The 22,880-nt window shown below is 47.8% G+C and overlaps 1 protein-coding gene across 3 annotated transcripts in view; it reads right to left on the bottom strand.

Annotated features, from left to right (window-relative positions):
- Positions 1-22,880, bottom strand: part of NISCH (nischarin) — a 44,183-nt gene that overhangs the window by 1,950 nt on the left and 19,353 nt on the right. The window contains exons 14-19 of one of the 3 annotated variants that reach the window (XM_032648354.1): positions 18,841-18,965; positions 17,660-17,709; positions 4,270-5,679; positions 1,574-1,949; positions 945-1,101; positions 312-440 (exon numbers count right to left, since the gene is read on the bottom strand). In XM_032648354.1, the coding sequence (XP_032504245.1) occupies positions 312-440; positions 945-1,101; positions 1,574-1,949; positions 4,270-5,679; positions 17,660-17,709; positions 18,841-18,965 (2,247 nt within the window). Of the gene's footprint in view, positions 1-311; positions 441-944; positions 1,102-1,573; positions 1,956-4,269; positions 5,680-17,659; positions 17,710-18,840; positions 22,494-22,880 lie in introns of those variants that run through there. The other 2 variants (XM_032648353.1, XM_032648356.1) reach the window with 2 other exon arrangements.

A 22,880-nucleotide genomic window follows, 5' to 3' on the forward strand; every position in this document is an offset into this window, starting at 1 on the left:
GCATTAGGGAAAGAGCTTAGCTTTCTCTCTTCAGGAAGTATGAGTCAGAAACATCCTGCCCATGAGCCCAGGGCCCACTCTGCCCGCCCACCCAGCACTTTGCCGCCTCTGTCCCCAGCCTCTCGCTCCAAGTCCTGAAGGGTGAGTTCTGCCCTCTCAGCAGTTCCTGAAGCTGCTTCCTCCCGCTCCGGTGAACTGGCTTTTGAGCAGATAAACTCTGCCTGCGATAATGCACCCACATATGAAGGTAGAAGCCCACTGGTGACACTGGCCTTCACCCAAAATAGGACAAAAGCACAGTGGCCACTCACCCGTCAGCCGGAAATACTGGTCAAAGAGTCCAACGTTGACTACATGCAGGTCGCTGAGTTTTAAAACAAAGCACTGAGAGATGTGGAAGGGACTGTTGTTGTAGTCGGCGTTTTTCTGATGCCAGAAATCTGTGGTAGACAGAAAGGGAGAGAACATGGTGGTGGCCGTGCTGGGTGAGCACAAGGTTCCCAGGTGTGCAGCTGCGTGGAACAGGAACGGCCCCCCTTGATGGCCTGGCCCACTGAGGCCTGGCAAGGAGCCCCCACCACCTCTGAGCACACATGGCCTCGGGGAAACGTGTTTTACAGTCTGAGCCTTGCCTGGTATGCTGAAGACACCAGGAGCCCTAGGACAGGGCACTAGCTAAGGCACCCACCAAGGCCCCAAGGGGCAGAGGCTGCCCAACACCCCCGCCAGCACGCCTGGGTCCCGGGCACTCACAGGGCCTTACTGGGCGCTTTCACGCCTGGCCTCGCATCCCATGTGACAGCTCCAGGAGGAAAGTGCTGTCATCACCCCCCTTCCTCAGAAAATAGATTCTTGGCCCAGTGCAGCCAAATCGCTGCTGCCTGACGTGGCACAGGGGCTCTAGAGACAGAACCCCGCCCATCCCCTCAGGCCCCAGTGCCCACCCTGCAGCGGCTCCGAGAAGTAGCGGCGGAGGCCATCGTGCAGCACAAAGTACACGGCCTTAGTGGAGAGCAGCACGCAGGCGGTCACCTCTAGCCCTGGGGTCTGGTAGAACACCACCGACGACCACAGGAGGTGCCGCAGCTCCTCGTTTTCCACCTGGACACAGAGGGGCCGGGTTGGGGCCTGCAGGAGAGCAGGGCGGCCGGGGCACACAGCTCCTCCTGCAGGCCTCTGCGGAGGGTGGCCTCCACCAGCCCCACTACCCAGTGACCTGCCGTCCCAGGGACAGGCCCACAGCCTTGAATGGGGGGGCATGGGACCTCTACTGTGTCTCGTCAACGTATTTATAAACTCCGAAGTTGGTGAGGGATGGGAGACGGTGTGCCGTGGGGTCTGCCCGGGGCCCGAGGCTAGGAATGGCCACAGGAGGAGGCGGTGATGGAGGGAACAACTGGCCAGGGAAGGGCACCCCAGGTTCTCCCTACTCAGGCCCTCAAAGCTGTGAACAGCTGAAGCTGGGGGAAAGCCAGCACACATAAGTCTGGGAACCTGAGGCTAACCCCAAGATGAGCCTGCCAGGGCCCCAGGACGACAGTGCCACCTTCCTCCACAGGCGCGCTGGCCCTACCTCGGCAACGCTGCTGTGGAAGAACTCGACGATGGCGCTCCCCTGCAGGCTGGCGATGTGCCGGAGTGACGGGCAGGCGGGCAGGTGCGAAGGGATCTGATTCTCCTCTGACGTGGACCGGATCAAGTGCTCACTTGGGTACTGGGCGGGGGCCTCCACTTGTGCTGGGGCCTCCACTGCCGGGGCTGAGGCCCCCACTGAGGCCTCCAAAGGGGTCTCTGCTGAGGCTGGGGCCTCCGCTGGGACCAAAGCTGGCACTGAGGGCTCTGCCGGAGCTGGGGTCTTTGCTGGGGTTAGAGCTGGGACCTCCGCTGGGGCTGGGGCTGGGGCTGGAGCTGGAGCCTCTGCCGGGACCTCCTGGAGATGCTGCTCATTGCTGCATCTCCCAATCCCCCAAGAAAAACCATATTAACACATGAGTCCCAAATACAGATTCACATCCCACGTGTAACCTCAGTGTGAGGGAAACGCATGTACCACACACCACCTCTGGGGTCATTTGGGGATTTCATCTTGGTTCCTCATGGGAAGACCAAAGAGCAGAGAGAAAGTGCCGGGACCCTTTCTCTTCGGCGGGAGATGGGAAGATAGGGCAGGGCTGAGAAAGACAGATGTGGCTCATGGGCTGAAAAATCATTTTGAGAAGGTGGTAAAGGTGTCAGAAATGCCACTACAGAGTCCAGAGCACAGACCAAGGTGCCCAGGGCTGGGACCTTGGGGAACATGGAGATGAGAACCAAATACTCAAACTGCTCCTCAGTTTGCCTTCGAGGCCTCCTCAGGTAGCCCGGGATCTCACCCCACTCGGCCACCACTGCATGTGGCCACACTGGGTTTTCTCTGGTCTGTTCCAAGCATGAGATCAAACAAACTCAGAAAGAACCCTCACAGAAGTCTGGAGCTCCCTGCCACCAGCCTACATGCCCAAGCTCATGCTGGTGGGGAGGCCTGGATGGCATCCTCTCAACTGGACAGTCCAGCTGTTGAAAGAGATCCCTGGGGCCCTGATCCTGCACTGGGCCAAATGCCCCCAAACCCTCTGGGCTGTCCTCCTGCTGTCTTGGGGCAGAGATGCATCTGCTGGGGTGAAGCAGAGCGCCTGCTTTCTGCATGCAGTCCCTACTGTGGGCAGGGTCCAGCCAGGCTTGAGGGTGGCAGGGTAACTGAGACACAGTGTCACCATCTGAAGCCTCATCATAGGGGCAGGGAGACGGAGAGATGGCCATGCAAGGCCGCCTCTGGCATAAGGGGCTCTCCAGTACCTGGAGGCATCAAGGGTCTCTATGGAGAGCATGGAACTTGAGCTGGGCATAAGACGGGGTCCCTGATTCAGCCAGGAAGATGCTGGATAACCTTTGGGAGCATCAGTTGAGGGGCTGGGTTGGAGAGAGAAGGCATGCCCTGTGAGATGTTGGGGTGAGGGCAGGGTCTCCACTGTCCACCAGGATGGAAGAGAAAGTGAGCTACACCGTGTCTCCTGGGACAGGAAGGCCAATAAACAAAGGGCTTTCTTGCCCAGGTAGGGAAGCCCCAGCATACATGAAGTTGGGAGCAGTAATAGGAGAAAGGGGCACCCTGAAGGGCACAGGGTGCCTCTTGAACCCCAGGCACAGGTGAACCTGTGGGTGTGACCATGGCCCCACACAAGCCATTATATGCCAACCCCAGGCGGCCCTGAGAGAAGCCAGGCTCAGGGGCAGGAGCAGGGGAAGGAGAGTAAGGAAGAAGAGGACAGGGCTGGGCTTTCCTGGTGGAGCAGTGGTTAAGAATCCACCTGCCAATGCAGGGGACACGGGTTCGAGCCCTAGTCTGGGAAGATCCCACATGCCGCAGAGCAACTAAGCCTGTGCGCCACAACTACTGAGCCTGCACTCTAGAGCCCACGAGCTGCAACTACTGAGCCCGCGTGCCGCAACTACTGAAGCCCACGCACCTAGAGCCTGTGCTCTGCAACAAGAGAAGCCACCACAATGAGAAACCTGCGCACCGCAGTGAAGAGTAGCCCCCGCTCACCGCAACTAGAAAAAGCCCACACGCAGCAACGAAGACCCAATGCAGCCAAAAATAAATTAAAAAAAAAAAAAGAGGACAGGGCTGCCAACTCCTCCCCTCTCTGCACTTCACTCTCCGCCCAGAAGAAAAGGAGCTTTGCACAAAGTGACCACCCAGCTCACACACTCAAACCTTGCTGCTCTCAGCCAACAGCTTCCTTTGGAACGGACTCACAAAATTACACACAGAGAAGGGCCCTGAGCAACCCAGGTCTTCCTGAGAAGGCGTGTGTGGCTCACCAAAGGGTACGGGCTTGGAGCTGGGGGTCAGAGGCAGGTGGTGCCTGAAGCAGCCCCCTGGCTCACAGAGCCAGCCACGGGACTGCGAGCCTGGAGGCGAGGAGGCGTGGGTGATGCCTAGAGGCCATGCTTGGACCCAGTGGAGAGGGCCAGGCAAGGTGGGAGCAGGAGCCTGGGGACCCAGCCACACAGGACTCTAAATGGCAGAGAACTGGGCCAGCCTGGCTTTGTGGAAGGACAGCTTTCCTGGGCCTCTTCTGAAGCCTTGGAAGATAAGGAGCAGCCCAGCACCAAGCCCGAGGGAGCCAAAGGCAATGCTGAGGGGGTGCTGGAGATCTGGGTGAGGTGAGTGGTCTCAGCCGGCCTCCCGCCCCCTGACCCCCAAAAGCCCATGCCCGGTCTTACCGGGCCCCGTCCTCGGCAGCCTGGCCATCCACAGGGGGGCTCTGAGGCCTGCCCCCGGTTGCAGGGGTCTTGGCGATGACTACAGTCTTCAGGTCCTGCAGTGAGGCCCGCAGCTGGTTGTAGATGCGCAGGAAGTGGAACTTCTCATGGGGCAGCACGAAGATGGCGGTGACAAAGCGGTAGCCCACAAGCAGCTCAAGCACGTGGCCGTCTGCGAAGGCGCCCCTCGGCTGAGTGCAGCTGCGTGTGGGGTCCAGAAGCACAGTGGAGAGCGGCACACGGCTAAGCTTGAAGCTGTTGCGGTTGCGGCAGTTGTGGGTGCCGCGATTGGGCATGGGGTTGAAGTCGGCCTTGATGACGTTGAGGTGCTGGGGTGTGAGCAGCAGCCAGTAGGGGATGGCAGCGGACTTGACAGCCTCAGAGGGTGCACAGCAGGAGCGCCGCACGGCAGAGCACAGCGTGCAGCTGGCCCACTCGATGTTGCCCGAGTAGTCCCCGGCGGCTGTCTGCACCATGCGCTTGTCACTGTAGACCAGGTACACGGGGAAGCAGCCTTGGCTGCGCTCCTGGCAGCCGCCCACCACCTTGTAGAAGGTGAGCAGCTGGCGCAGGAACTCCTGCAGGCTGGTGTGGCTGCCATAGAGCACAGGGCTGCACAGCATAGCCATGTGCTGCGGGGCGAAGCAAGAGCGCAGGTCAGCGTGGAACTCGTGCAGGTTGGCGGCGTCTGAGATGATGAAGAGCGTGTTCTCGCTGTGACGCACCTTGAGCACCAGGCACAGCTCCGGCATGAGGAAGCCGAACTCGGTGAGGTCGCCGTGCGGGAAGCAGAACACAAAGCGCAGGGAGGAGAGGATGTGCTGGCTGCTGCCCCGCGACTCCTGGTGCGGGATCTCAAAGACGGCGATGCCGAAGTCCGTGAGCACGAGGCAGGCAGCAAACTGGCGGATGCTGCCCTGCACGTGGATCAAGAAGCACCAGAGCACCTTGAGGATGCGGATGTGCTCCAGCAGGAAGTCCTCATCTGCGCCCAGGGCCCACTCCAGAGCCAGGCGCTCCTCCTCGCCCTCCTCCTCCTCCTCTTCTTCTTCCTCTTCTTCCTCTTCCTCTCCTGGCCCACCCTCTTCCTCTTCCTCCACATCCGGAGGCCCCATTTCAAAGTAGCGGTTCTCAGTAACATCCTCCTCCTCCTCCTCATCATCCTCGCCCTGCTCGCCCTGGCCCTCCTCTCGCTGGTTGGCAGCCTCAATCCAAGCAGGTAGCTGCCGCTCGATGGCCTGCCGGATGAGCGTGCTCAGGCGCTGGATGAAGTCCTGGTTGGTGGCGGTGTAGCCAATGCAGGTGAAGGGCAGGAAGATGATCTGGCCGGACCCTGGCACCACCTGGACCTCTGGCTCTGCGTGCTCTGGGCTGTGTGGGGAGAAGCCAGGTCAGTGACATGCTGGGCTGGGATGCCCCCACCTCCCATGTCCAGTCCTGCTGCTGTCCCCTGGCCCTGAAGAAGCAACCCATGGGTCTCCCAAGCCTCCTAAACAGCTGAGCCTGGTCCTAGCAAGCACCCTGGTGGGGAGCCGAGGTGCTGGAAGGCTGGGGCCACCACACTTCCAGGGTCCAGACCACAGGCATCCAACACAATCCTGCGCACATCATGAAGACTTCTCAGTCCTTCAGACGTTGGCCACAAGCCCCAAGAGCAATGAGTGCTCATGGGTATGGACTAACTTAACAACAGTCCCCTGCAGGGGCACCCAGTCGCCTTCACAGGTGAGAGGCTTGGGGAGTGGGCTGGGGGTCTTAGGACCTTCACTTTTAAATTCAAGCTCCTTTAGAGACAGGTAATCTACCTGAAAAAGAATTCAGAGTAATGATGATTCAAAATCTCAGAAAAAGAATGTAGGCACAGACCAAGAAGATACAAGAAATGTTTAACAAAGAGACAAAAGATTTAAAGAACAGAGATGAACAACACAGTAAGTGAAATGAAAAACACACCATAAGGAATCAGTAGCAGAATAATTGAGGCAGAAGAACGAATAAGTGAGCTGGAAGACAGAGCGGTGGAAATCACTGCCACAGAACAGTATAAAGAAAAAAGAATGAAAAGAAATGAGGACAGTCTCAGAGACTTCTGGGACATTAAATGCACCAACATTCACATTATAGGGGGTCCCAGAAGAAGAAGAGAAAGGGAAAGGGCCTGAGAAAGTATTTGAAGCGATTATAGCTGAAAACTTCCCTAACATGGGAAAGGAAACAGTCACCCAAGTCCAGAAAGCACAGAGTCCCATACAGGATAAACCCAAGGAGGAACACACCGAGACACATATTAATCAAACTGACAAAAATTAAATACAAAGAAAAAATATTAAAAGCAACAAGGGGGCTTCCCTGGTGGCGCAGTGGTTGAGAGTCCGCCTGCCGATGCAGGGGACGCGGGTTCGTGCCCTGGTCCGGGAAGATCCCACATGCCACAGAGCGGCTGGGCCCGTGAGCCATGGCCGCTGAGCCTGTGCGTCCGGAGCCTGTGCTCCTCAGCGGGAGAGGCCACAACAGTGAGAGGGCCGCGTACTGCAAAAAAAAAAAAAAAAAAAAAAAAAAAAAAACAAACAGAAAAGCAACAAGGGAAAAGCAACAAATAACATACAAGGGAATCCCTATAAGGTCATCAGCTAATTTTTCAGCAGAAACTCTTTTTTTTTTTTTTTTTTTCAGCAGAAACTCTTGAAGGCCAGAAGAGAGTGTCATGAGATATACATACATATATATATGTGCCTTTTAAATATCTTTATTGGAGTATAAGTGATGAAAGGGAAAAACCTACAACCAAGAATACTCTAACAAGCAAGGCTCTCATTCAGATTTGACGGAGAAATCAAAAGCTTTACAGACAAGCAAAAGCTAAGAGAATTCAGCATCACCAAATTAGCATTACAACAAATGCTAAAGGAACTTCTCTGGGGGGGGGGGGCGGGTAAAAAAAAGAGGCCACAACTAGAAATAAGAAAATCACAAATGGGAAAGCTCACTGGTAAATGCAAACATAAAGTAATTAAGTAGGAAATCACCCATACACAAATATGATGTCAAAACCAGCAACCATGAGGAGACTACAAATGCAGAATATGGGAACTGCATTTGAAATCAAGAGACCACAACTTAAAACAACCTTGTATGCAGACTGCTACATCAAAACCTCATGGGAACTGCAAACCAAAACACTAAAATAGATACACACACAAAAAAGAAAAAGCAACCCAAACACAACACTAAAGATAGTCATCAAACCATAAGAGAAGGTAACAAAAGAAAAAGGGAAGAAAGAAGACCAACAAAAACAAATCCAAAACAATTAAAAAAATGGCAATAGGAACAAACATATCGATAATTACCTTAAATGTAAATGGATTAAATGCTCCAACCAAAAGATGCAGACTGGCTGAATGGATACAAAAACAAGACCAGTATATATGCTGTCTACAAGAGACCCACTTCAGACCAAGAGACACACATAGACTGAAAGTGAGGGGATGGAAAAAGAGATTCCATGCAATGGAAATCAAAAGAAAGCTGGAGTAGCAATACTTGTATCAGACAAAACAGACTGTTACAAGAGATAAGAAAGGACACTACATAATGATCAAGGGATCAATCCAAGAAGAAGATATAACAATTGTAAATATATATGCACCCAACATAGGAGCACCTCAATATATAAAGCAAACGCCAACAGCCATAAAAGGGGAAATTAACAGTAACACAATAACAGTGGGGGACTTTAACACCCCACTTACACCAATGGACAGATCATCCAAACAGAAAATCAACAGGGAAACACAAGCCTTAAATGATACATCACACCAGATGGATTTAATTGATATTTATAGGGCATTCCATCCGAAAACAGCAGAATACACTTTCTTCACAAGTGCACACTGAACATTCTGCAGGACAGATCACATCTTGGGAAACAAATCAAGCCTCGGTAAATTTAAGAAAACTGAAATCATATCAAGCATCCTTTCCGACCACAATGCTATGAGATTAGAAATCAATTACAGAGAAAAAAAATTATAAAACACAAACACATGGAGGCTAAACAATATGTTACTAAACAACCAATGCATCACTGAAGAAATCAAAGACAAAATCAAAAAATACCTAGAGACAAATGACGAAAACATGACGATCCAAAACCTATGGGATGCAGCAAAGGCAGTTTTAAGAGGGAAGTTTACAGCATACAATCTTACCTCAGGAAACAAGAAAAATCTCAAATAAACAACCTAACCTTAGACCTAAAGGAACTAGAGAAAGAAGAACAAACAAAACCCAAAGTGAGTAGAAGAAATCACAAAGATCAGAGCAGAAATAAATGAAATAGAGACAAAGAAAACAATAAAAAAGATCAATGAAACTAAAAGCTGGTTCTTTGAAAAGATAAACAAAATTGATAAACCTTTAGCTAGAGACTCATCAGGGAAAAATGGGAGAGGGCTCAAATCAATAAAATTAGACATGAAAAAGGTTAAGTAACAAATGACACCACAGAAGTACGAAGGAAAATAACAGACTACAAGCAACTATACACCAATAAAATAGACAACTTGTAAGAAATGGACAAATTCTTAGAAAGGTATAACCTTCCAAGGCTGAACCAGGAAGAAATAGAAAATAGGAACAGACCAATCACAAGTATTGAAATTGAAACTGTGATTAAAAAACTTCCAACAAACAAAAGTCCAGGACCAGATGGCTTCACAGGTGAATTCTATCAAACATTTAGAGAAGAGTTAACACCTCTCCTTCTCAAACTCTTCCAAAAAGTTGCAGAGGAAGGAACACTCCCAAGCTCATTCTATGAGGCCACTGTCACCCTGATACCAAAACCAGACAAAGATACCACACAAAAAGAAAATTACAGGCCAATATCACTGATGAACACAGACACAAAAATTCTCACCAAAATACTAGCAAACAGAATCCAACAGCACATTAAAAGGATCATACACCATGATCAAGTGAGGTTTATCCCAGGAATGCAAGGATTCTTCAATATATGCAAATCAATCAATGTGATAAACCATATTTACAAACTGAAGGAGAAAAACCATATGATCATCTCAATAGATGCAGAAAAAGCTTTCGATAAAATTCAACACGCATTTATGATAAAAACCCTCCAGAAAGTAGGCACAGAGGGAACTTACCTCAACATAATAAAGGCCATATATGACAAACCCACAGCCAACGTCGTTCTTAATGGTGAAAAACTGAAACCATTTCCTCTAAGATCAGGAACAAGACAAGGTTGTCCACTCTCACCACTATTATTCAACATAGTTAGGGAAGTTTTAGCCCCAGCAATCAGAGAAGAAAAAGAAATAAAAGGAATCCAAATTGGAAAGAAGAAGTAAAGCTGTCACTGTTTGCAGATGACATGATACTATGCATAGAGAATCCTATGAGAAAACTACTAGAACTAATCAATGAATTTGGTAAAGTAGCAGGATGCAAAATTAATGCACAGAAATCTCTTGCATTCCTATATATTAATGATGAAAAATCCGAAAGAGAAATTAAGGAAACACTCCCATTTACGATTGCAACAAAAAGAATAAAATACCTAGGAATAAACCTACATAAGGAGACAAAAGACCTGTATGCAGGAAACTATAAGACACTGATAAAAGAAATCAAAGGTGACACAAACAGATGGAGAGATATACCATGTTCTTGGATTGGAAGAATCAACACTGTGAAAATGACTATACTACCCAAAGCAATCTACAGATTCAATGCAATCCTTATCAAACTACCAATGGCATTTTTCACAGAACTAGAACAAAAAATTTCACAATTTGTATGGAAACACAAAAGACCCCAAATAGCCAAAGCAATCTTGAGAAAGAAAAATGGAGCTGGAGGAATCAGGCTCCCCGACTTCAGACTACACTACAAAGCTACAGTAATCAAGACAGTATTGTACCGGCACAAAAACAGACATATAGATCAATGGAACAGGATAGAATGCCCAGAGATAAACTCACTCACATATGGTCACCTTTTTTTTGATAAAGGAGGCAAGAATATACAATGGAGAAAAGACAGCCTCTTCAATAAGTGGTGCTGGGAAAACTGGCCAGCTACATGTAAAAGAATGAAATTAGAACACTCCCTAACACCATACACAAAAGTAAATTCAAAATGGTTTAAAGACCTAAATGTAAGACCAGACACTATAAAACTTTTATAGGAAAACACAGGCAGAACACTCTATGACATAAATCACAGCAAGATCCTTTTTGACCCACCTCCTAGACAAATGGAAATAAAAACAAAAATAAACAAATGGGACCTAATGAATCTCAAAAGCTTTTACACAGCAAAGGAAAACATAAACAAGACGAAAAGACGACCCTCAGAATGGGAGAAAATATTTGTAAATGAAGCAACTGACAAAGGATTAATCTCCAAAATTTACAAGCAGCTCATGCAGCTCACTATCAAAAAAAAACAAACAACCCAATCCAAAAATGGGCAGAAGACCTAAACAGACATTTCTCCAAAGAAGATATCCAGATTGCCAACAAACTCATGAAAGGATGCTCAACATCACTAATCATTAGAGAAATGCAAATCAAAACTACAGTGAGGTATCACCTCACACCAGTCAGAATGACCATCATCAAAAAATCTACACACAATAAATGCTGGAGAGGGTGTGGAGAAAAGGGCATCCTCTTGCACTGTTGGTGGAATGTAACTTGATACAGCCACTATGGAGAACAGTATGGAGGTTCCTTAAAAAACTAAAAATAGAACTACCATACGACCCATCAATCCCACTACTGGGCATATACCCTGAGAAAACCATAATTCAAAAAGAGTCATGTACCCCAATGTTCACTGCAGCTTATTTACAATAGCCAGGACATGGAAGCAACCTAAGTATCCATCGACAGATGAATGGATAAAGAAGACGTGGCACATATATACAATGGAATATGATAAAGAAAATGTGGCAAATATATACAATGGAATATTACTCGGCCATAAAAAGAAACGAAATTGAGTTATCTGCAGTGAGGTGGATGGAACTAGAGTCTGTCATACAGAGTGAAGTAAGTCAGAAAGAGAAAAACAAATACCATATGCTAACACATATATATGGAATCTAAAAACAAAAAAAAAGGTTCTGAAGAACCTAGGGGCAGGACAGGAATAAAGATGCAGATGTAGAGAATGGACTTGAGGACACAGGGAGGAGGAAGGGTAAGCTGGGACGAAGTGAGAGAGTGGCATGGACATATATACACTACCAAACGTAACACCGATAGCTAGGTGGGAAGCAGCCACGTAGCACAGGGAGATTAGCTCAGTGCTTTGTGACCACCTAGAGGGGTGGGATAGGGAGAGTGGGAGGGAGACGCAAGAGGGAGGAGATATAGGGATATATGTATAGCAGATTCACTTTGTTATAAAGCAGAAACTACCACACCACTGTAAAGCAATTATACGCTAATAAAGATGATAAAAAGAATATACTAGCAAACAGAATCCAACAACACCTTAAAAGGATCATACACCATGATCAAGTGGGATTTATCCCAGGATGCAAGGACTCTTCAATATATGCAAATCAGTCGATGTGATACACCACATTAACAAACTGAAGAATAAAAACTATATGATCATCTCAATAGATGCAGAAAAAGCTTCTGACAAAATCCAACAACCATTTACGATAAAAACTCTCTAGAGAGCGGGCACAGAGGGAACCTACCTCAACATAATAAAGGCCATATAAGACAAACCCACAGCCAATATCATTCTCAATGGTGAAAAACTGAAAGCATTTCCTCTAAGATCAGGAACAAGACAAGGATGTCCACTCTTGCCACTTTTATTCAACACAGTTTTGGAATTTCTAGCCACGGCAATCAGAGAAGAAATAAAAGGAATCCGAATTGGAAAAGAAGAAGTAAAACTGTCACTGTTTGCAGATGACATGATACTATACACAGAGAATCCTAAAGACACTACCAGAAAATTACTAGAGCTCATCAGTGAATTTGCAGGATACAAAATTAATACACAGAAATCTCTTGCGTTCCTATACACTAACAACAAAAGATCAGAAAGAGAAATTAAGGAAACACTCTCATTTACCATTGCAACAAAAAGAATAAAATACCTAGGAATAAACCTACCTAAGGAGGCAAAAGACCTGTACTCAGAAAACTATAAGATGCTGATGAAAGAAATCAAAGATGACACAAACAGATGGAGAGATGTACTATGTTCTTGGACTGGAAGAATCAATATTGTCAAAATGACTATACTACCCAAAGCAATCTACAGATTCAATGCGATCCCTATCAAATTACTAATGGCATTTTTCACAGAATTACAACAAAAAATTTTACAATTTGTATGGAAACACAAAAGACAAATTGCTTTGAATAGCCAAAGCAATTTTGAGAAAGAAAAACGGAGCTGGAGGCATCAGCCTCCCTGACTTCAGACTATACTACAAAGCTACAGTAATCAAAACAGTTTGGTACTGGCATTAAAAACAGAAATATAGATCAATGGAACAGGAGAGAAAGCCCAGAGATAAACCCACACATCTATGGTCAACTAATCTATGACAAAGGAGGCAAGAATATACAATGGAGAGAAGACAGTCTCTTCAATAAGTGGTGCTGGGAAAACTGGACAGCTACATGTGAAAGAGTGAAATTAGAACCCTTCCTAACACCATACACAAAAATAAACTCAAAATGGATTAAAGACCTAAATGTAAGGCCGGATACTATACAACTCTTAGAGGAAAATATAGGCAGCACTCAACAGGCACATGAAAAGATGCTGAACATCACTAATCATCAGGGAAATGCAAACCAAAACCACAATGAGCTATCACCTCACACGTGTCAGAATGGCTATCATCAAAAAGAATGCAAATAATGTTGGCAAGGATGTGGGGAAAAGGGAATTCTTATATACTGTTGGTGGAAATATAACTTGGTGCAGCCACTGTGGAAAACAGTATGGAGGTTTCTCAAAAAACTAAAAATAGGGCTTCCCCGGTGGCACAGTGGTTGAGAGTCCGCCTGCCGATGCAGGGGACATGGGTTTGTGTCCCGGTCTGGGAAGATCCCATATGCTGCGGAGCAGCTGGGCCCGTGAGCCATGGCCACTGAGCCTGCGCGTCCAGAGCCTGTGCTCCGCAACGGGAGACGCCACAACAGTGAGAGGCCTGCGTTCCGCTAAAAAAAAAAATAAAATAGAACTACCATATGACCCAGCAATTCCATTCCTGAGTATATACCCCCAAAAAACCAAAACACTAATTCAAAAAGATAGATGTGCCCCAATGTTCACAGCAGCATTATTTACAATTGCCAAGATATGGAAGCAACCTAAGTGTCCATCAACAGATGACTGGATAAAGAAGATGTGGTACATATGTACAATGGAATACCACTCAGCCATAAAAATAATGAAATTTTGCCATTTGAAACAACATGGATGGACTTGGAGGGTATTATGATAAGCGAAATAAGTCAAACAGACAAATATTGTATGATATCACTTATTTTTTTTTTTAAACATTTTTATTGGGGTATAATTGCTTTACAATGGTGTGTTAGTTTCTGCTTTATAACGAAGTGAATCAGCTATACATATACATATGTTCCCATATGTCTTCCCTCTTGCGTCTCCCTCCCTCCCACTCTCCCCATCCCACCCCTCCAGGCTGTCACAAAGCACCGAGCTAATATCCCTGTGCCTTGCGGCTGCTTCCCCCTAGCTATCTACCTTACTACGTTTGTTAGTGTGTATATGTCCATGACTCTCTCTCGCCCTGTCAAAACTCACCCTTCCCCCTCCCCATATCCTCAAGTCCGTTCTCCAGTAGGTCTGCGTCTTTATTCCTGTCTTACCCCTAGGTTCTTCATGACATTTTTTTTCCTTAAATTCCATATATATGTGTTAGCATACGGTATTTGTCTTTTTCTTTCTGACTTACTTCACTCTGTATGACAGACTCTAGGTCTATCCATCTCATTACAAATAGCTCAATTTCATTTCTTTTTAAGGCTGAGTAATATTCCATTGTGTATATGTGCCACATCTTCTTTATCCATTCATCCGATGATGGGCGCTTAGGTTGTTTCCATCTCCGGGCTATTGTAAATAGAGCTGCAATGAACATTTTGGTACATGACTCTTTTTGAATTTTGGTTTTCTCAGGGTATATGCCCAGTAGTGGGATTGCTGGGTCATATGGTAATTCTATTTGTAGTTTTTTAAGGAACCTCCATACTGTTCTCCATAGTGGCTGAACCAATTCACATTCCCACCAGCAGTGCAAGAGTGTCCCCTTTTCTCCACACCCTCTCCAGCATTTATTGTTTCTAGATTAATCTCCAAAATTTACAAGCAGCTCATGCAGCTCAATAACAAAAAAACAAACAACCCCATCCAAAAATGGGCAGAAGACCTAAATAGACATTTCTCCAAAGAAGATATACAGAATGCCAACAAACACATGAAAGAATGCTCAACATCATTAATCATTAGAGAAATGCAAATCAAAACTACAATGAGATATCATCTCACACCAGTCAGAATGGCCATCATCAAAAAATGTATGATATCACTTTTATGTGGAATCTAAAAAATAAAACAAACTGGTGACTATAACAAAACAGATATAGAGAACTAGTGTTTATCAATGGGGAGAGGGAAGGAAGGAGGGGCCAGATAGGGGTACAGGATTAAGAAGTATGAACTATTATGTATAAAAAACGGTACAAGGATATATTGTACAACACAGGGAACACAGTCAATATTGTATAATAACTATAACTGGATTATAACCTTTAAAAATTGAATCACTATATTGTACACCTGTAACATATAATATTGTACATCAACTATACTTCAATTAAAAAAACAAGCAAACTAAAATATATGTATACATATATTGTATATGTGTATATATATGTATATAAATATACACATGTATACATTGTATACACATACATTGCACATGTATATATGTATACGTATATACATATATCGCTGACATAAATCACAGCAATATCTTTTTTGATCCACCTCCTAGAGTAATGAAAATAAAAACAAAAATAAACAAATGGGACCTAATTTAACTTAAAAGGTTTTGCACAGCAAAGGAAACCATAAACAAAATGAAAAGACAACCCACATGTGGAGAAAAGGGAACCCTCTTGCACTGTTGGTGGGAATGTAAATTGATACAGCCACTATGCAGAACAGTATGGAGGTTCCTTAAAAAACTAAAAATAGAATTACCGTATAACCCAGCAATCCCACTATTGGGCATATACCCAGAGAAAACCATAATTCAAAAAGACACATGCACCCCAATGTTCACTGCAGCACTATTTACAATAGCCACGTCATGGAAGCAACCTAAATGCCCATCGATAGACAAATGCATAAAGAAGATGTGGCACATATATAAAATGGAGAATTACTCTGCCACAAAAAAAAGGACGAAATTGGGTCATTTGTAGAGACGTAGATGGATCTAGAGACTGTCCTACAGGGTGAAGTCAGAAAGAGAAAAACAAATATCATATATTAATACATATATGTGGGACCTAGAAAGATGGTACAGATGAACCAGTCTGCAGGGCAGAAATAGAGACACAGATGTAGAGAACAAACGTATGGACACCAAGGGGGGAAAGCAACGGGGGGTGGTGGTGGTGGTGGTGGGATGAACTGCGAGATTGGGACTGACGTATATACACTAATATGTATAAAACAGATAACTAATAAGAACCTACAGAAACTAACACACCAGTGTAAAGCAATTATACTCCAATAAAGATGTTAAGAAAAAAAAAAAAAGAAAGAAAAAACCCACAGAATGGAAGAAAGCATTTGCAAACAAAGCGACCAACAAGGGATTAATCTCCAAAATATACAAACGGTTCATGCAGCTCAATATCAAAAAAACAAACATCCCAGTCAGAAAATGAGTGGAAGATCTAAATAGACATTTCTCCAAAGAAGACATGTAGATGGCCAAAAAGCACACGAAAAGATGCTTAACATCATTAATTATTAGAGAAATGCCAATCAAAACTACAGTGAGGTTTCACCTCACACCGGTCAGAATGGCCAACATCAAAAAATCTACAAACAGTAAACGCTGGAGACGGTGTGGAGAAAATGGAACCCTCTTGCACTGTTGGTGGGAATGTAAATCGGTACAACCATTATGGAGAACGGTATAGAGGTTCCTTAAAAAACTAAATATAGAACTACCATATGATCCAGCAATCTCACTCCTGGCCATGTATCCGGAGGAAACCGTAATTCGAAAAGCTACATGCACCCCAATGTTCACTGCAGCACTGTTTACAATAGCCAAGACATGGAAGCAACCTAAATGTCCATCAACAGGTGAATGGAAAAAGAAGATCTGGTACATATATACAATGGAATACTACTCAACCATAAAAAAGAATGAAATAATGTCATTTGCAGCAACATGGATGGACCTAGGAATTGTCATACTAAGTGAAGTTAGACAAAAACAAATATCATATGATATCGCTTATATGTGGAATCTAAAAAAAGTGGTACAAATAAACTTATTTACAAAACAGAAATAGAGTCACAGATGTAGAAAACAAGCTTATGATTACCGGGGGGAATTGGAGGAGGAATAAAATGGGAGATTGTGATTCGTATGTATACACTACTATATATAAAATAGATAATAAGGACCTACTGTATAGCACAGGGAACTCTACTCAACACTCTGTAATGATCTATATGGGAAAAGACCTTAAAAAGAGTGGACACATGCAAAACTGACTCACTTTGCTGTACACCTGAAACTAACACAACATTGTAAATCAACTATACTCCAATAAAAATTTAAAAAAATTCAAGCACCTCTTGGCCTCTACTGGCCCTGGTGAAAAAGGGTATGTAGAATGGGTTGGGGAACCTCTTCTGTAAAGACAGTAAACACTTGAGGCTTTGGGGGCTACCCCACCCACATCATTTTTTTAAAAAAAAAACAGCTCCTTAAGAATGGAACAATCATTTTTAGCTCACAGACTGTATAAAACAGGCAGTGGACTAAATTGGCTTTGACCTGCTGACCCCTAGCATAGGATAACGTGTCAATGCAAAGTTTAGGGATTAAAACTTGGAAACAGACCAGAGCCCATTTCAGCTGTGTTTATTTATTTAAAGGAAGAAATAGTTCTATAGGACTTCTGCAAACAGACTTTTAAGAAAATCTTGGTTACTACTGGCCCACAGAGTGTGTGCAGAAGGCCCAGAATGCCTTCCACGATAGCCTCTTCCTTACCTTGCACCGCCAACAGCTCCCGGCACGTCTCTTAAATCATCAGAAGGTGCCTGCCAGGAAAGGAAACGCGGTCAGCCCCCACCTGCCGCAGCCATGCCCTGGCATTCACCGGGCGGCAGGCCCTGAGCACTCCTTTGTGGCCCAGCAGGAGGCTCCTTGCTATCCCCACACTCCACCCTAGGGTGGATCTTGGGGCCCAGAGAGGCAGAGAGACTCACTCAGTCATCCTGCCAGTGCACAGCAGAGCTAAGATTCCCAACCGTGTCGGTGGTCTGACCCCAGCCCACACTCCCAACCCCTGGGCCAAAGCCTCTCGCCCTCCACAAGCTCAGCTTGTGCCTCCAGGTCTGGCATCTGAATGTTCCCTGTGCCATCCCACAGGGTCCATGTGGACCATCTACCAACTTGGTACCGGGCCAGCAGAGGACATGGTGAGCGGAGGCTGTGCAGTGCCTGGCAAGGCCCTCCCAATGGTCTCTGGGCAGCGGGGAAGACCTAGGGCTCAGGAGCCTCCTGCTGTGACCCTGGGGAGGGTGAAGGGAGAGTGCAGTGGAGTGCTGGGACAGAGCAAGGACTCTGCCCACTGCCCCAGTGCCACACGGCCGTGACACTGTGTTGGTGAAAAGAGACAGGGCTGGGCAGGCCCAGCTACCAAGCACACTCCCCACGCACACAGCAAATGAGCCCCTCGCACCACACCTGCCGTCCTCTTTCTTTCCAAGACACAGGAAGCAGCTCAGGGACCCTCAGGAGCAGCCACGGAAGTAACAGAGTCACAGCATGTCCCAGATTACCAGGGTGGGTGACATGCAGAAACAGGCAAAATGGCGCAGGGGTGCCAGACAGCAGGGGGAGAAACTTCCTGATGGGTGTGGAGCCCAAACAAGCCACCCCTGACTAGGGCCTTCTGAACTTTCCCCAGGGAGTCTGCTCACATGTACTAAGGGTTATGTGGCTTTGCCCCCCAGGGTCCAGTAAGAGAAAACTGCCTATTCCCATCAGTCCAAAGAAAGAGACAGACGACAGACGCTAACTGAACAGACCCTTAACCACAGAGCACACCAAGCACTGGCAGCGTCTGCTACAGCTCCAGCCAGGCCACCTCATACTTCCAGACAGCTTCAGGCAGAAGAGCTGGCTGCAGAGGAAACCAACCCCTAGAAGCAGGAGGAGGATGTTACCTGTCCCGCAGGGATGGACTCCAAGGAATCAGAGCATCCCCGCGCAATGGGCCGGTCCTCAGGAGTCAGACTGTCGGTGGATGACAGGCTGCTGGCCAGGGCCTCTTCTTGCACAAACATGATTCCTGGAGAGACCAGGGGCAGGCGGGTGGGGCAGGCGGGGCAGGGAGAGCAGCCATTCAACAAATGGGGCTGGGCCCGGGCTACTGGCATGGCTGGGGGCTAATCAGACCCCAAACCTAGCCACGTGGATTACAGAAGAAAATGTTGAAACTGAAATCTTAAGATAACTAGAGGAACAAATGACTGCTTATCTAATCTCACGGTAGGGAGAGATTTTCTGAGCCTAAATCCAAAGGAAGAAATTGAGGTGTGACTGCATAAAAGCTAAACTTCTATAAGTAAAAAAAGAAACCTAAATGAAACGAGAAAAAAGTGCTCACAACATTTGTCAAAGGCTTGTATCTTTAATCTATAAAACGCTCTTACAGATAACAAAAAATGGGGGGAGAAAATTAGAAATCCCATTAGGAGACTGCAAAGAATGAACAGACATTCCACAAAAGATCAGCCAACAGGCTTAACACAAGATAAAAGCTCACCCTCGCGAGCCATCAAAGAAGGGCAAGTTTGGCCTCTCACTTTGGCAAAGGTCAGGCTGTTTGGCCTAACTGGCAGAGGCAGGCACTGGGATGCAAGCTGCCCCACCCATTTGGAGAGCAGTTTGGCAATATGTCCACCAAGAGCCTTAAACGTGTTTGCTCCTAGAGCGTCTTCATGGGGAAACGGTTCAAGTCCCCCTACCCGCCACTCCAGCATCCCTGCGGAGTTTTGCAGACACAGGGGCACAAGACCCCTCATCGGAAGGCCAGGCGTTCTTGCAGGCTCGGGTTTCCTCCAGGGCTAGCGAGGACAACCGATGCCCACCTCCCCACAGGACACATCCCACTGACCCTCCCCTGGGCCACCGCCCGTGGACAGCACGCTCTGACTCACTTGGGCTGCTTTTGAAGCCTGCTGACGCTGTTGTATTATTATTACAGCTTGTCTGGGCCCATTACTTCACTCCAGACATTTTCCACACTGGTTGAGGATAAAATCTTTTTTAACTTTCTCCTAAATGCAGCTGATTGGATGAATGCTGGGCATCAACTCCAAGTTTCACAGAAACCTGGAGGAGCCCAGGGCTTGCCTCCATAGCCTGGCTTTACCACCAGTCACCACGGCCCAACAAAATGCCTCAGAGAACTCAGAGCCCCAGAGGTCACAGGCCCTCCTCCAGCCCTGCTGCTAGCTGGGGTCAGGACAACTCACAATGGCCCAGGTCCTCTGCCCATGGGCTAGGCAGGCAGATGGCCCAAGCCCAGACACCCCCCAGGGCAAAGCAGCAGGAGCTGTGCGCAGGCAGGAAGGGCAGCAGGCACACTGCCAGGCATGAAGCGTGCTGCTCTCTCCTGGAATCCACCCTCTCCTCCCTCACATGCTCAGATCCTACCATCCTTTTACATTCACCTCACATACAACTCCACTGCAAAGTCCTCTCTGCTCTAGACAGACTTCTGTCTTCCACAAATGACCCAAATCATTCTGCCCTGTTCTCCCTTGGGGGTACAGCTCATCTTCCCAAGAGGCTCCAAGTTCCTCAGGGGCACTGTCCTGGTCATCTTGAAACCCTCCAAAAAGGACGTAGGTAGGAAGCCCCTACTGACCCCTTCTGATGGACCAGAAGCAGTGCTAAGTGTTTCCCCAGCATTAGCTCATGCACGCCTCCCATTATTTACCACAGCTCATCAAATCTAAGATGCGTAGATGTGGCGCCATCTTGGTCTCAGCAGGTGTCCACGGAAGGTTTTCACACAACTCCATCACGAATACCAGCTGGCTGACAGCAACTATGAGACGCCACTGACTGAAAGATGCATCTCAATTTCAGAGAAGTCACAAGGTGGAAATGTGTGCATCTTAGAATCGATGAAGTAGGGTAGAGAAAACAGAGCTTCGGGAGGCAACAAGTTGCTTGAGGGACCACAGCCAGAAAGCTGGGATGCAAACTCAGGTGACCCAGCCCAGGTGCCTGCTCCTAACCCCTTCTCTACGGCCTCCTCTCAGCCCCTGGACCTGGATGGAGAATCAACTCGGTCATTTTGCACATCAGTCCCTGTGGCCACAACCCTCCATGGCTCCAACAAGCTGGCTAACAGCTCCTGAGATGACCAGAGGCCTGGTGTTTACTGGACAGCGCCCCTCCAGGCAGGCCCCCGGGGGCCCAGTTTATTCACAAGTATGTTCACTTCTACAGAACTGGGCTGGGAACAAAGCTGCTCCCCCACCTAGGGAGAAATCCTCGCCCATGCAGGCAAAGTCCAATAGCACGTGGCTGAACACAAACTTCTGCGGATTCCTCCACATTAGCAAGAAAAAGAACATTTTCCTGTCACTACCCACCCAAGCCCTGTTTGCAACTGAGGAAATGTGGATAGGGACAGTCTTTCTGCTTCCTTCCTGGACTGTGGTCTGTACAAACAAGTGGTCAGAAAGGGCCACTCAGAGAATGGGACAGGGGACATTAGAATGCTTAGACGGGGCCCAACCTTTGTTGTTTCTCACCAAAAGGAAAGAGATGTGCACACAGAGACATCCACTGCAGTTTTATTTATAAGAGGTGCAGATCTGGAGACAACGTCTAAAGGTCCAGTAGCGGGAAGGGGGAAGACTACAGTGCGCCACTGTGTGGCGTGTCCCCAGGAGCGGGGGCAGCGAGGAAAGGGGCTGAGGCCTGGGCCTGGCTGGTGCAGAGGCTTTGCCACCAAAGGGGGCACTGCCCGCAGCTACGGCTGTAGGGGCAGACGCCTCCCTCGCCGCCTGCGGCTCACTCATTCCCCGACTCAACAAACGCTGACTGAGAACAGGATGGGCCCTGGCCCCAGAGCCTAGCCATGCGGTCCCCCCACAGGCACCCAGGGCTGTGACAGGCAGCTCGGGGCGGGGGGCCTGAGGAGGGCTCTGACCCCTTGGCAGGAGACACGGTCAGGAAAGCATGTTCACAGTGATACAAACCCCCTCCCCTTTTACGTAAAAAAATAAAACCGAAATTTCTCAGTCAAGAGTGTTACAAAAGCAAACGGACGACTGCTCCAGCACCAACGTCCCCATCCACTCTGGCTCACGTCCACGGCTGTGACCTCGGTGCGCTGCCCTGCGCAGGCTCTGACTCAACCCAGCACTTCTCCTTTCTTATCCAGCCTTCCCCTCGGCTGTGATGGCTGCAGGGTATCCTGGAGGACCACAGCTTAATCTCCCTCTCACTCTGACATCCATCACGGCCCATGTTTAGCTAGCATAAACAGTGCTGCAGTGAGCATCTCACCTCCCACTTCCCTGTTATCTTATCCCACTAAGATAAAATCCCCACCAACGGGGTTACCAGGTCAAGGGGTGGAAACGTTTTTCTGGCTCTTGAAACATAGGGTCAAACTGTTTTCCCAAGACCTCACACCAAGTTCTCCGTCTCCAGGAGCCCGGGTGGGCGGCGTTCTTTCCTGTGTGCCCCGAGCCTCGGCTCCACTCGGGACGGCACACCCTCCCCTCTTCCGTGGGGGCCGGGCCAGCAGACACTCATGGGACCTGCTTCACTCACTCATCTCCGAGGATGCCTGGGTTCAGAGGTGAAAGCCCTTTGAAAACGCTAAGACAGTGGGTGGATGAAAGGGATTGGTCTTCCATGGGTTCACAGACAGCCCATCTGGGCCCCACCAACACAGCGTTTGGGGCTGGGTCATACCACCAGGGCCATGGCAATGAGGCACGCTCCCCACGCAGGTATCGGGGTGCCCGACTTAGGGAAGTAACCAGGCCTGGGTTCCCATGAACAAGGAGCCAGTCTGCCCCCACTGCCTGTGGGCCAGTGGGGTCCTTATGGGCCAGCAGCCAGTTCAAAGAGCACACCCCCGTGGTACCCTAGAGGATCTGGATGTGTGTGTCAGAGCAATCGGGAGTCCTCACTTAGCAAACCTCAGCCAGGCACCCCCCCAGCCATGCGC

Source organism: Phocoena sinus, chromosome 11 (assembly GCF_008692025.1).
Source record: "Phocoena sinus isolate mPhoSin1 chromosome 11, mPhoSin1.pri, whole genome shotgun sequence".
Classification (NCBI taxonomy): Eukaryota; Metazoa; Chordata; class Mammalia; order Artiodactyla; family Phocoenidae; genus Phocoena; species Phocoena sinus.